The sequence below is a fragment of the Paramormyrops kingsleyae genome, chromosome 10, assembly GCF_048594095.1.
Source record: "Paramormyrops kingsleyae isolate MSU_618 chromosome 10, PKINGS_0.4, whole genome shotgun sequence".
NCBI lineage: Eukaryota > Metazoa > Chordata > Actinopteri > Osteoglossiformes > Mormyridae > Paramormyrops > Paramormyrops kingsleyae.
The window spans coordinates 33,332,852-33,344,592 of NC_132806.1; the positions used below are offsets into that span (position 1 = coordinate 33,332,852).

Sequence of the window (11,741 nt, forward strand, 5' to 3'; positions counted from 1 at the left end):
ATAATCCTTTAGGTGAGTGTATATTAGTGCTGTCAAACGATTAAAATTTTTAATCAGATTAATCACAGGGTTGCTGTGGATTAACTTCAATTAATCACGGTTAAACATCATTTATTTTTAATCTATATTAATCACATTTAATTTTGCATGAGCAAACAAACTCAAGAAAAAAGATAATATATATGCACTTAACATGTTTATTGAACATCTTGAACACGAGTTCAAGTGCAATAGCATGGACCCATATCAAAAAGCAAGATTTTTTGCTTAGCCGGACAACTTGTCGGATTTAAGGTACCTCAGTTTAAATGGTCTTTATCTTCGTTCAATTACAATTAGCCAGAACTACCGTAAATCCGACAAATAATCCAACTAATCATGAAATCCAATTCTAGCTCAGTTAATTGCCATTGTTAGCAATATCAGTTGATAACACATTACGCGCCGTGCTTTATGTATAAAACTCTGTAGCAACACGTCCACAGATAAGTTGGACAGTATAGTGTGTGCGACCGATTTAATGAGTCACAAATGAGAAGTAGTGCCTAAACAGTATAAAACTACAACTTTCCCTTCTGTTGATAAAGGGCACAGCCATCTTGGATTCTGAACTCGGGATCCTCTGTGCTGTTCCGATATTTCTCGGATCTCCGAGAAACGGGAGCGCACATGTCGTCACTTCCAGCTTCAAAACTCCGGAACACATCTCGGAATACGAGTTCCGAGGGCAAATGGAACGCACCAAAACTGCCCGAAAATGGGTTGACAGAGAGATTTCAGGGATTTTGAGTCATTCTGCGCTGCGGATGGGTTAATTGCGTTAAAATTTTTAATCAGATTAATAATGATGATGGATTAATCCGCGTTAACCCGTTAATTTTGACAGCCCTAATAAATAAAATACATGAATGTCTTGCTGTCGGGTGGCGAGGGGGCTCTGGAGCCTAGAAGCTGAGCAGCCCTAACACACTTTATTTTTATTTAGGTGACGAGTGCAGGGAGGGGCTGGGATGGCCCAGAATCAGGGTATACAGTCACACGCACCATGAAACTGACACCACCAGATCGCCGTTCTCACTGCCCCAAGTGCCCAGTAGATGCGTGTGCAGTTTAAAAATGCAGCCAGAATCACAGCAGAAAAGCGGATTTTATTTTTTTTGCTCTCCCGCATTTGCAGATAGCTTTAAGCTGACTGTGCCCATTTCACAGGACTGGAAGGAGGAGTGAAAGAGCTCAGCTACGAGCAGAAACAAACTTACTATCAGAACACATGCTGCACTAAGCAGATCCAGGGGTGGTACTTTGTCACCCAATCACACGACCAGCCAAACCTAAACCAACAAATCCCAGGGAGAGCGGACAATCTGAGTGCACGGATCAAATGAATCACTCCACAGCAGCTCAAGGAGTCGGCCCCTTGGATGACGGTCAGGAAGACATTTGTATTCGCGTGCATCCTTCCTCAGCCCTGCTAATATTCAAATCCAGCTGGATCTCGGTCCAGGAAATTCCAACCCAGATAAAGTCAGACTGGAAAACAAGTCTGAACAAATCATACGAGATGATGAAAGCGATGTCAGTGAAAGGACGGCACAACCACAGGGGACGCCCACCTGGTCTCAGCAGACGTGCGATTAGGTGACTACCTAAGCCAGTTCTCTGGTGGCATGCCACAAAAACAGGTATAAATGATTGACAGTAAAACATCTCACGGATCATTTTTTTGTTTTATTGTTGTAAACTTATATTATTCTGCTCACACAAGGCAAAAAGACACACAAGATGCCAAATACATCAGTCCCTAAATATAGACACTTCTCAATTTCTGAATGCAGCACTGCGATCAATACAGTGTTTCTGTGCGCTGTGCCTTTAAGAGTAGTGACATCAAGCGAGGGAAAGTGAAGGTCACTGGTGAGGGTGAACAGGGAAGCTGAGCGGGCCACTGGCCGGTCCACCAAACAAGCAGCAGATCCAGGCGTAGCTCAGACGGCACTGATGATGAACATGGTGCCAGGAAGCAGGTAGACCCCTATCCTTCAGAAAGCCCTTGATCAGTGGGTGGGTGAATACTGTAAGTGCAGCTGATGGATTGTCCATAGCATAACAAGTTGGTATAAATAAAAGATAATGCATACTGGTAAAGCACCATGCCTCCAAGGCAAAGAAAGATCAGAGAGCATCTGTGCGGCTAGTAAAAGTGGGAGTCTGTCCAGCGCGGGGAGAACGGAGAAGAGACACCTAATCAGACAGGCAGGAATGGTGTGCCATTCGTGTGAGAGACTTCAGGTTTCCAGACACCCCACCTTAATCTCCAGGAGAGTAACAGTTTTGGGGTCTTAGCTCAGAGCCTCTGAGGCAGCTGGGGTTAAGGGCCCCGCAGTGATATGATTTCCTGCCTGCCAGCCACAAGATGAGATCCCATGGCCTTCCGTATACGGGAACAGCTTCCAAATTCGCTGAGTGACACCCCAGCCCTATTTCCGGCACCCTCATCCAGCCAATCCCATAACTGGCATCATGGTTTGCCATGAGAACCTTAGAAGTCTGTGTAATGAGCAAGCCAGAAGGAAAATGTATCTATTGATGACAACAGACCAGCTAAGCAGTGGAGGGCCAGCGACCATTAGGGGCTGAGCTAGCCCAAGCATGCCCCTGTCTGTCACTTTCTAAAGCAGAGGTACAGCTTTCTGGAAGCATGTCCAGAAGTTCACTACGGTTTAGTACATCCCGTGCGACGGAGAGCGTTTTAACACGTCAGCTAGTCTGAGGTTAACCATCACAAAGAGGAATACCAGCCAGTGCTATGGGCTCCTTTCAGGGTGCTTTTCCACTGCATTAGGTACCGTACTTTTGGTACTTTCCCATTTTCATTGACTTCCAGTCAAGTACCAGTACCAAAAGTTCCAGCACCCAAAATACCAAACCTGCTGGGGTACTTTTTTGGTACTTTGGGGTGGGACTTGCAAATGTGTTCATCTGTTGATTGGTTATGTAAATACACAAACACAGAACACAGAAACACAATACAACCTTTGTCTTGGAAAAGGTTACAAACTCAGAAAACAATAAATAAATAATTATAATAATAATAATAATAATAAATGCATGAACAAATGAAGAGACCCAAGCTTCAACTGCAGTCTGGTTGGAAGAACCAGAAGATGATCTGGGTGGCATGACACTAAATAAAATAAGTTTGCTATGATATACTGGGCTTGCATGGAATTGGAAAAGAATATTGTGATGTAATTTTGTTTTAATAAATAGGAAGCTTATTTTAAGAAGAGAAATTTCTCATGGTGGGAGTAATTTAATCAGGAAGGATGAAAATGATCATGAATGGCTCAGAAAGCACAGACAGAGCTCATGCAAAAGCAGCGGAGGTAAACTCATTTTTTCAACCAATAATAAAAAATCTTGAAAAGGAACAATCATTAAAATTACAATGCCTGTTAAGTTTTGCACCCTATGACAAAGTAAAAATGTTTGAGTGAAACTTGAATTTCCCAGAGCTATAATGTCTGGACAATATGATTTCGACACAGCTGACTATCGCAGTCCTTGCGATGTGAGAATTACATGTGCATCACATATGATGAAAGCATTAATACTGCACATCGCCCAGCCCTATAATATACTACAGCCATTATTGTAATTCAGTACAAAAGACCCTGCCTTGCATTGAGATGTCATTCAGCAATGGTACCTGCTTTTTCGCCAGTGGAAAACCAACACTTTGAAGTACTGTACTCTTGGTACTTTTCTGAAGTACCAAAAGTGCAGTACCTGGTGCAGTGGAAAAGCGCCCTCAGACTGGTACTGCCGTTAGGCACTCATCACAGCCCGGCCAGACTGCATTTTTATCACTGAAGCACAACCACACGCTAAGGTCTGGCACTCTAGCAGGACCAGAGAGGCGGCCTTGAGGTTCAGACAAAAAAAAAACAGGGAAAAAAAGAAGAATCTTGTTTTCAGTTCCACCCACAGCCAGAAATGACTGTGGGAAAGTAATGAATGCGGCTGGGCTGCGTGACACCCTCCGGCCAAAAGCACAGTGCTGCAAGGCCCTCAGCAAATCTTCCGAGCAGTGGAACAGGTGCACAGTGAAAACCACAGATATATTTCCACTACTCCCAAGAAAAAAAATTACACAAGAGACATCCTCAAAATTTACTGAAGAGCAACACATTTTCAGCACATAAACTAAATATTTCCAAAAGCTGGCCATGCACTCTGACATATGATGTATGCTCAGTAAACACTCGCTACCACAAGATGGTACCTGTCAACCCGTGCCCCCATGTTTATGCATGTTACACGGCGGCGGCTGTCAGGAGAAACCAGGTGTTCTGCATGCTCCGGACCCAGACGGCCATTTCACCACCGCGGTACGGATACACCGGATGCTCGGGAAGCCTGACAAACGAGGGCAGCCCAGCCACCTGGAAACAAGATCTCGGCCTCCGGAGAACAGCATCACAGACAAGCGATGGACTGGCACAGGGAACACGTGCAAATGTATGCATGCATCACAAGACTCGCCAGCTTCTCGTCCCAAATAACCAAAGTGGGGACACACCGGATACGCCAAATCATCAACATCAATACACAAAGTCACTGTCACAGGTATTTATTACCAGATATTTTTCCTTTTCTCTGTGCTTCCGAAACACCTGCAGCACCCAAAGCAAGTGAACCGCTGAGCAGCACCTAAAAAGTAAACCTCCTGCACATGCAGTATGATCTATACAGCCATTACACTTAAGGGTCTCCTTCAGTCCTTTTTGGTAATTTCATGCAATCATGTGTCCTGAACTTATACACCTGGCACCTAAAACCAAAAGAAACGGCCCCCACTTACCTGATGAAGGGAGGAACAAAAGCAAGGCCGCTGGAGAAGGACCCGCTGCCCCTGGGGATCCCAGCCAGGTCCCCGTACACCTGGCAGGTGCCACCCGGCGTTTCCACGGAGGAGGGCAGAGGCCGAGCCACGAAGATGGGCTTCTGGTCAAGCTGGCGGACCGCCGACGAAGCAGAGGCGCTGACGCCGTACTGGTAGCCCTGGCCACCGGAGGTGCTCACGCCACAGATGGAGATCGGCGAGGTGCTCAGGCTACAGTAGGTCTTGGGCTCCATCTCCTGCTTAATCACGCCGGGGGTGCACAGCTGGATGCAGGCATCCTTCTCCATCTTAATCTCTGAGGGGGGGACGCTGGCCTCCGGCGCCCGTTGGTCATCCCCCCCGCCGTTGCTGCAGCCGACGGGCTTTGCGTCCTTCACCGCTGTGCTGAAGTCGGCCAGGAGCGAGTCGTCCACCGCCAGCGTCGAGAGGAAGGCAGCCTCATCGCCCACGTAGAAATCGTTCAGCTCGCAGGGGGAGCCCGTCAGTTCGAAGTCCGGCAGGATGTCGAGGGCGCTGGCGGACGAGAATCCCAAGCCCTTCAGGGTGTCCTTCCCAACCACCTCAAAAGGCTCCTGCTCCAAGTCGGGGGGTGACAGATCCTCCGTTTTCAAGAAGAGGTCCGTGTCGGTCCCGCCGATGAGGGAGTCCATAGAGGTGCTGGTGCGGCCCAGGTCAGCGATGCTCGCCTCCAGGCGAGTTAAGTTATCCTCCAGGCCTAACATGCTTGTGTTCTGGAAGTGCAGGATGGCTGCCTTCTGGTCAATCCCTAGCACCATGGAGTCAGGCCCCACTGCATAAAAGCCCAGGGAGGGCGAGGTGTGCTCCTCTGTGGGAGGGGCGCCGCCCAGCCCGTTGGATACCTCCCCAGAGCTCGACTGCTTTCTGGGAGCGGATGGCACAGACATGCCGCTGCCGGGCATGCTGGGAAACGTCCCTTCTGCCTCCTTGTCACTGTAATCCAAAGTCAGGCCGTCATCCTGCACGTCGCTGCCTTTCAGTCCCACTTGATCCATGTGTCGTTCCTGTCGGGCACCGGAGGGTAAAATAAAAATAACCGGATTAAAAAGCAGTAAAACCCACACCTGCTGGGCACATCACAGCGCCCCTCTGCTGCTCACAAACACCACCTAAAGGGAATGAAGAAAAGTCTGCCGACCTGCCATGGAAGCGAGCCGGACGTCCTGTCTAGCTCAGAGCTACACGCCCCGATCGGGCACCGCAAACCGGGAAAGACTCCCCAAAAGCAGCCAGACTGCTGACAGTTCGCCCCATTACTGCGACGCGCACCAGCCCTTCACCGAGCGACAGGCCTGCCAGTGTTAATTTCAGCTGCCTTTTTGATATGCGTGGGACAGCTGGCTGGTTGATAGGTTATTTTAGTTACTCAAACACCCTGCTAGGAGTTGGCAAGAAAGGCAACTGTCCGTCCGGATCAAATGCTTCATTAAAAAATTACCGTGTGCGAGGCGCTAATGGCAAGGCCCCCTGCTGAAATAAAGTGAATAAACGCAGAAATACGCTCCTGTTTATGAAGAAAGTCAGAACCTCTACAAGACACTAATACTAAATAAAGTAAATGCAAATCGCAATGCAGTTCTGCTCAGGGAAACCGGGGGCTGCCACTTACAGAAAAAGTGACTATTTTAACCCGGGACAAAAACGCCAAATTACATTGCAGAGACGTTTCCGTCTTCGTGTTAAAGCCATAAGGTGCAAGCAAACAGCCCTGTCAGTGGCACTGCCACAGAACCACTAACCTACCAAACGGGTTTATTCACGCCTAAACAGACTAATATATCTTTTTTATTTTAAATCCCACGGTTTGGCACGGTGACTATAACAGCGGCACTTCCTCCCCGTACGCAGCCAGCAGGCCGGCGGGCTCCGGTTACACCACGAAGCTGAAAGCTTATTAACCTGCGCCGATAAGAGGCGCCCGTATCGGCGATGTGAGTCACAGCAGCCCGGCGAGCAACACGGGCCGCGGCCTACCGTTCACGTACGGTGGCAGCGAGGCGCACTCCCAGCCCCGGCATCGCCCCGAATCGCCCTGGCCCCTCTCCCAGCGACAGTCGCGAAGGAAGCGCCGGAGTCTCCCGGACACTCGGACCCTCTCGGTCGTCTTCCCTGGACTTTAACGGCCGTGAGCCGTCAGCCAAACAAACATAAATGGCGAGTTTTCCCGCTCGCTATCCGAAAATGTTTTTCTCGTTCTGACTGACAGAAAAGCAGCCTTCTTCCCGCTACCCCGCCAGAAAGTACACAAAATGGAGTTTACTCCATGCAGCCCTGGCCGGCCCCCGAACACGGCCCCCGGCCGGCCGCCGCCTGCGCTCCGCGAGGGGATGGCGCCTCCTGTCGGCCGCAAATAGCCCCTGCAAGCAGCTCCGCGTGCAATGGGGAAACTGGAGTGCTTCGCCCGCATGTTTTTATGGTTATACGTACCGGTGTAAGGCCGTGGTAAGGGGGGTAAGGCCGTGATAAGGGAGGGCCTGCCCTGACGGCGAGGCCATACAGGCACTAACTGCTAACATGTGTTTTACCCTGTCCTGTCAGTGTCACAACAGATCACCCTGTCAGTCGCTGAGACGTCGAGTGCAGCCGACAAAATTCACTATTTCAGCGATATAAAAAGCGTTTCTTTTTAAAGAACGGGTAAAGCTGACGGATGCATTTTTGTAATGAATAAATAGATTAAATACACGTACCTGGTTTGAGTCGTGAGGTATCTACACCATATTCTGCAGTCAGGGTCATCGAAGAGAAATTCAGCGTTGAAGTTCTGTGACTCACGCCCCCCTGTCAGCCCAGATCTGCGCCGCCGGACCGGGGTTCACCCGCAAGGCGAAATCATCCGTCTAAATTATCTATCGTGAATGCATTCGCTTACGAGGTGCCCGGCTCTAGATGAACAAGCTGCCTTCTCTCTGCGTTACACAGCTAGGTTGGACACAGCAGCCTTTTCCAGGCTCCGTGCATGGCTATCAAAATACCGACGGGGGATCTACGGCAGCGCCGCTTCCTCTGCTATGCAACCGAGACATTAACGGTTACAAATAAAACTACACGTCCCCTATGTCCATATGAATTTAGTCTACCACTTAAAATATCGGCTACATCCTTTCCCCAAACAGTTCACGCCCCACAGCTCTACAACTCATCTAAAACGAAGCAAAGCGGGGTGCCCAAATAAATGTATGGCTTAAGTACGCTTTATGCGGAGGTTTTTTGCTTTTTGCTTTGCTTGTACTTTCCGTTGACAGTGTCAAGGACACATATCGAACATGTGCAGGACCTGACATGAGCCCTGAGTTGCACAGTAAGGACGCGGGCAGCGCGCAGTCTGCACCGGAGTCGGTGCGTCTTGGTGCCGATCAGCCCCAGCCAGCCGCGGTCAAACCCGAAGCGACACAGCAGGCGCGATCGACCACTTCCCTGAAAAGCAAACTTTTTGTCCAGTTAAACCTCTTTGGCAGCTAAAGTACTGAGGCCGCCTATGGCTTCTGAGTCTTTCAAAGGGAGGAACTGGTGTCGAAAACAGGCTGCGATATTCAAGCTTTAATGACGCAGTATAGGCGGTGTGCAGAGAGGGACACGCAGCATGCTCAGTCGCAAATAACCGCACAAGCCGTCCGGGAAAAGGGCATTAAACTCCACCGAGGCTAAGGCACCGTCCTCGAAGTCGGCCCTCGCTGGCGCGCCCCTGTCAGTCGTCGTCCTGCGATTCAGCGCTGCGCCCAGCCCCACGCAGACGCCATGAGTGCGGAAACAGAGCGCACTTCCAGGGCTGAGATTTCGGCGACGAGCCCGAGCGGCTCATGCGCAGAACGCGCCTGTGCTGATCTCAGGCGGAGGAAATGGGCGGTTTGTGGCTGGGTTATCACGGACGGGCAGCATCGAAGTTTTCTTTTATTCTGGTCTGTAATCGCCTTCAGCTACAAATAAGCTTGACCAAATATATAAAGGTCAGAATGGTTAGGACGAATACAGTGCTTGTTTGATTTGAATTAAAATCATTCATCTATTCGGTTTTGTTGCATTATTTTATTAGCAGTTTGTTAGAACGCACGATTTCCACATACCATAAAATACATAAAGAATTTATATCACTGGTATGAATAATGATAGATGCATTTTAAATAGTAATTGATTAAGTTTCAAAGTTATACAAACTAAGTGTTTTTCCACTAATTCCGAAAGAAAGACTATTTCCCAGCTGAAAAAAATCTTTTCTACCACATAATCTGCATTGGCCTTTCAGACATCAAGGCAATCATTATTCTATGTAACCCTAAAAGCTTTCTGTTTTGTAGCAGGCCTATATAAAACCGAATTGGTTGAGTGATATGAAGAACCCAGGGTAAATCACTAGATTATCCCTGCTTTATACTCATTTCCAGCTTTAAACGTAACTCCAATTAGTTGTTAAAAGCAAATGGTCATGGGGGGAAGAGGTACATGCGAAAGGAGCAGGCGACCTCCTAACACCGGGTCTGACTTATCTGACTGAGGCAGCGATGTGGCGGTCGCGGGGTCTCGCGCACCGGCTCCCCTTTATTATTAAAACAGACGGCTGTGCCAGGGCACCCTGCATGGCATTGTCTGCATCCCCGTGAAGCGCGCTCATGCACCAGCTCGTGGACACATTCCGAACGCCTACCGCACTCTCATGCATTTACACCCCCGTGATGGACACTTCTGCATTAATTTTGTGCTGCTAGTGATTTATTAAGCATCATACATCTTATCAGTCTGGGGAGAGACTCTCACCAACAATAGTGACTATTGTATAGTTAGCTGGCCTCCACTACAGAAGATAGGAGTACAAACGAAGTACTGTAAAAATGCATTTGCATCCGGTTTTTGCATTTCTGATGAGGAGACGATCGTTATGCTTCTTTACGTAGTTGTGCTGGCCATTGAAGCGTCTGTAACTGCCTGAATGACTGTTCGCCCGTAAATTAAGGCGAGCCCGCTGTTGGTTTCGTGAGGGTCCATCTGTTACGGTCAGCTGGAAATCTGATCGCATGTTGTGAATGTAAGATTAGCTTTGTGATTAAGTGTTTCAAATTCCTGAGAGAATACGTTTTTTAATGATCATTATTATTATTTGCATTACATGTTATTAACGGTGTTACGTGAGGCTCAGCAAGGTGCCGTTTCTAGCGAGCCGGTAAACATCCCCCGTAGTAGAGAGAATTGCGTGCCCACATCTGGGTCTGAGCTCGGGAGACATTTACTCTCTTTTTGGGTACTGTGTGGGTTGTAGTGTTCTTTCAGTCACGCCACACTTCCAGTGCTTACAGAAAAGTATAATGTTATCAACAGGGGTGAGGCTAGAAATTCTGGCGCCCCTGACAAAATGTACCCTTGCCCCCCACAATTTTACATATAATTTTGCACATTGAAGGGCCCCTGTGTGCCCCCCCCCCCTCTACCAGGCCATCCATGCCCATAAGCAGAGAGTCCAGCGCAGGCAGGTGACAGGCCCCGTACCAGAGCTGCCCCATGGTCCTCTTCAACACAACATTACCATCAACACCAGTACGATACTGGGCCACATTGAGAGTGTGAACTCTTAGCATGACTGATCGGTTGGCCCCCCCAGCACTGAAAATTTCCTGTAAATGTATCCATTTTGGCTCCAGTCATTACTGGGAGACCAAACTGGTCAGGGTTCGAGCCATGCACCTCATTATTTATCTTTAATTGCATTTCACTTCTTGATGTTTTTTCACCAAAGGTCAGTTCCCTAATTCTCTCCTGCAGTACTGATGAGAATGATCTGCAGAGCCCCAACTCTCCTGCTCACATTCACATAACCAATTGTTAATTATGCCCATATTTCTGGATAAGGCGGGCAAAACAATGGCAGGAAACGCGTATCCTCTTGTTGGACAAAGTGCAGACACGGAATCAGAGAGGAGGCATTTTATATTTTTGTCTGTAAGTAAAAGCTCAAATCCAAAAAGCTAAAGTAATCTGTCTAATCACACGAGGGTATTAATACAGCAGTTGTAAAAAGCCACCAGAGGTTAATTGCCATTAAGGGGTTCAAAAGCATGCAAACTGGCAGTTCATTAGGGAGAGCATGTGTGATTTTAACAAGTAGCAGTACAGCATGGGGGGGGGGGGCAGGCGAGTGCTGCTGGCCATGTGGATGTGCTCATCAGCCGCGAGACTGGCCTGTGGACGTCGAGTAGCAGGGGGGGTTTACACAAGGGGGGGGGGGGGCTCCATTCTGCTGGCATTTGCCCCATCTGTTACCACCACAGCCCCCAGATCAGGGGGCATTCAAGGATTCCAGTATTCAAAAGCTTTATTGTCATTTCTATAAGTACAATGAAATGCTTGCGTACCTCCCCTGGAGACTTAAACAACATGTAACGATGAGAAAGAGCGATAATGAAGTAGTGAACAAAAGCATATATACAGTATATACAAGATACAAGCAGGACACAATAAACAATCTATATGCAGAACAAGTAGGACAGCAAGATGCTGAAGTTTACAGTAGCAGTGATTAATAAAGCACAGTGGTGACTGATCGTACTGCAGGTTATCACTGTGTATTCATATTATTGTCTTATTACTACCCAGTCTACTTAGGGTGTCTACTTCTCAAACCATGAGACCCAGGATCCACAATCCAGCGTTATAATGTTAACTAAGCCACAGATTGACAGCCGGAGCCAAATTCCCTGCTGTGTGAGGATATTTGGCCAATAAACCTGATTCTGATTGCCGCTACTGGTGCAGAAATATATTATATCAGGTGTCAAGTAAAATAATACTTAATGACGTGGCTTTGAAACTAAAAAAATACTGGTTTAAG

General features: G+C 48.1%; 1 protein-coding gene across 4 annotated transcripts in view; it reads right to left on the reverse strand.

Annotated features, from left to right (window-relative positions):
* Nucleotides 1–8,726, reverse strand: part of nr3c1 (nuclear receptor subfamily 3, group C, member 1 (glucocorticoid receptor)) — a 39,407-nt gene extending 30,681 nt beyond the window's left edge. Inside the window, exons 1-2 of one of the 4 annotated variants that reach the window (XM_072717726.1) lie at nucleotides 7,615–8,726; nucleotides 4,865–5,928 (exon numbers count right to left, since the gene is read on the reverse strand). In XM_072717726.1, the coding sequence (XP_072573827.1) occupies nucleotides 4,865–5,919 (1,055 nt within the window). In that variant the 5' untranslated portion in view covers nucleotides 5,920–5,928; nucleotides 7,615–8,726. Of the gene's footprint in view, nucleotides 1–4,864; nucleotides 5,929–6,062; nucleotides 6,861–6,898; nucleotides 7,241–7,614 lie in introns of those variants that run through there. The other 3 variants (XM_072717725.1, XM_072717727.1, XM_072717728.1) reach the window with 3 other exon arrangements.
* Between the last annotated feature and the right edge of the window lie 3,015 nt (nucleotides 8,727–11,741).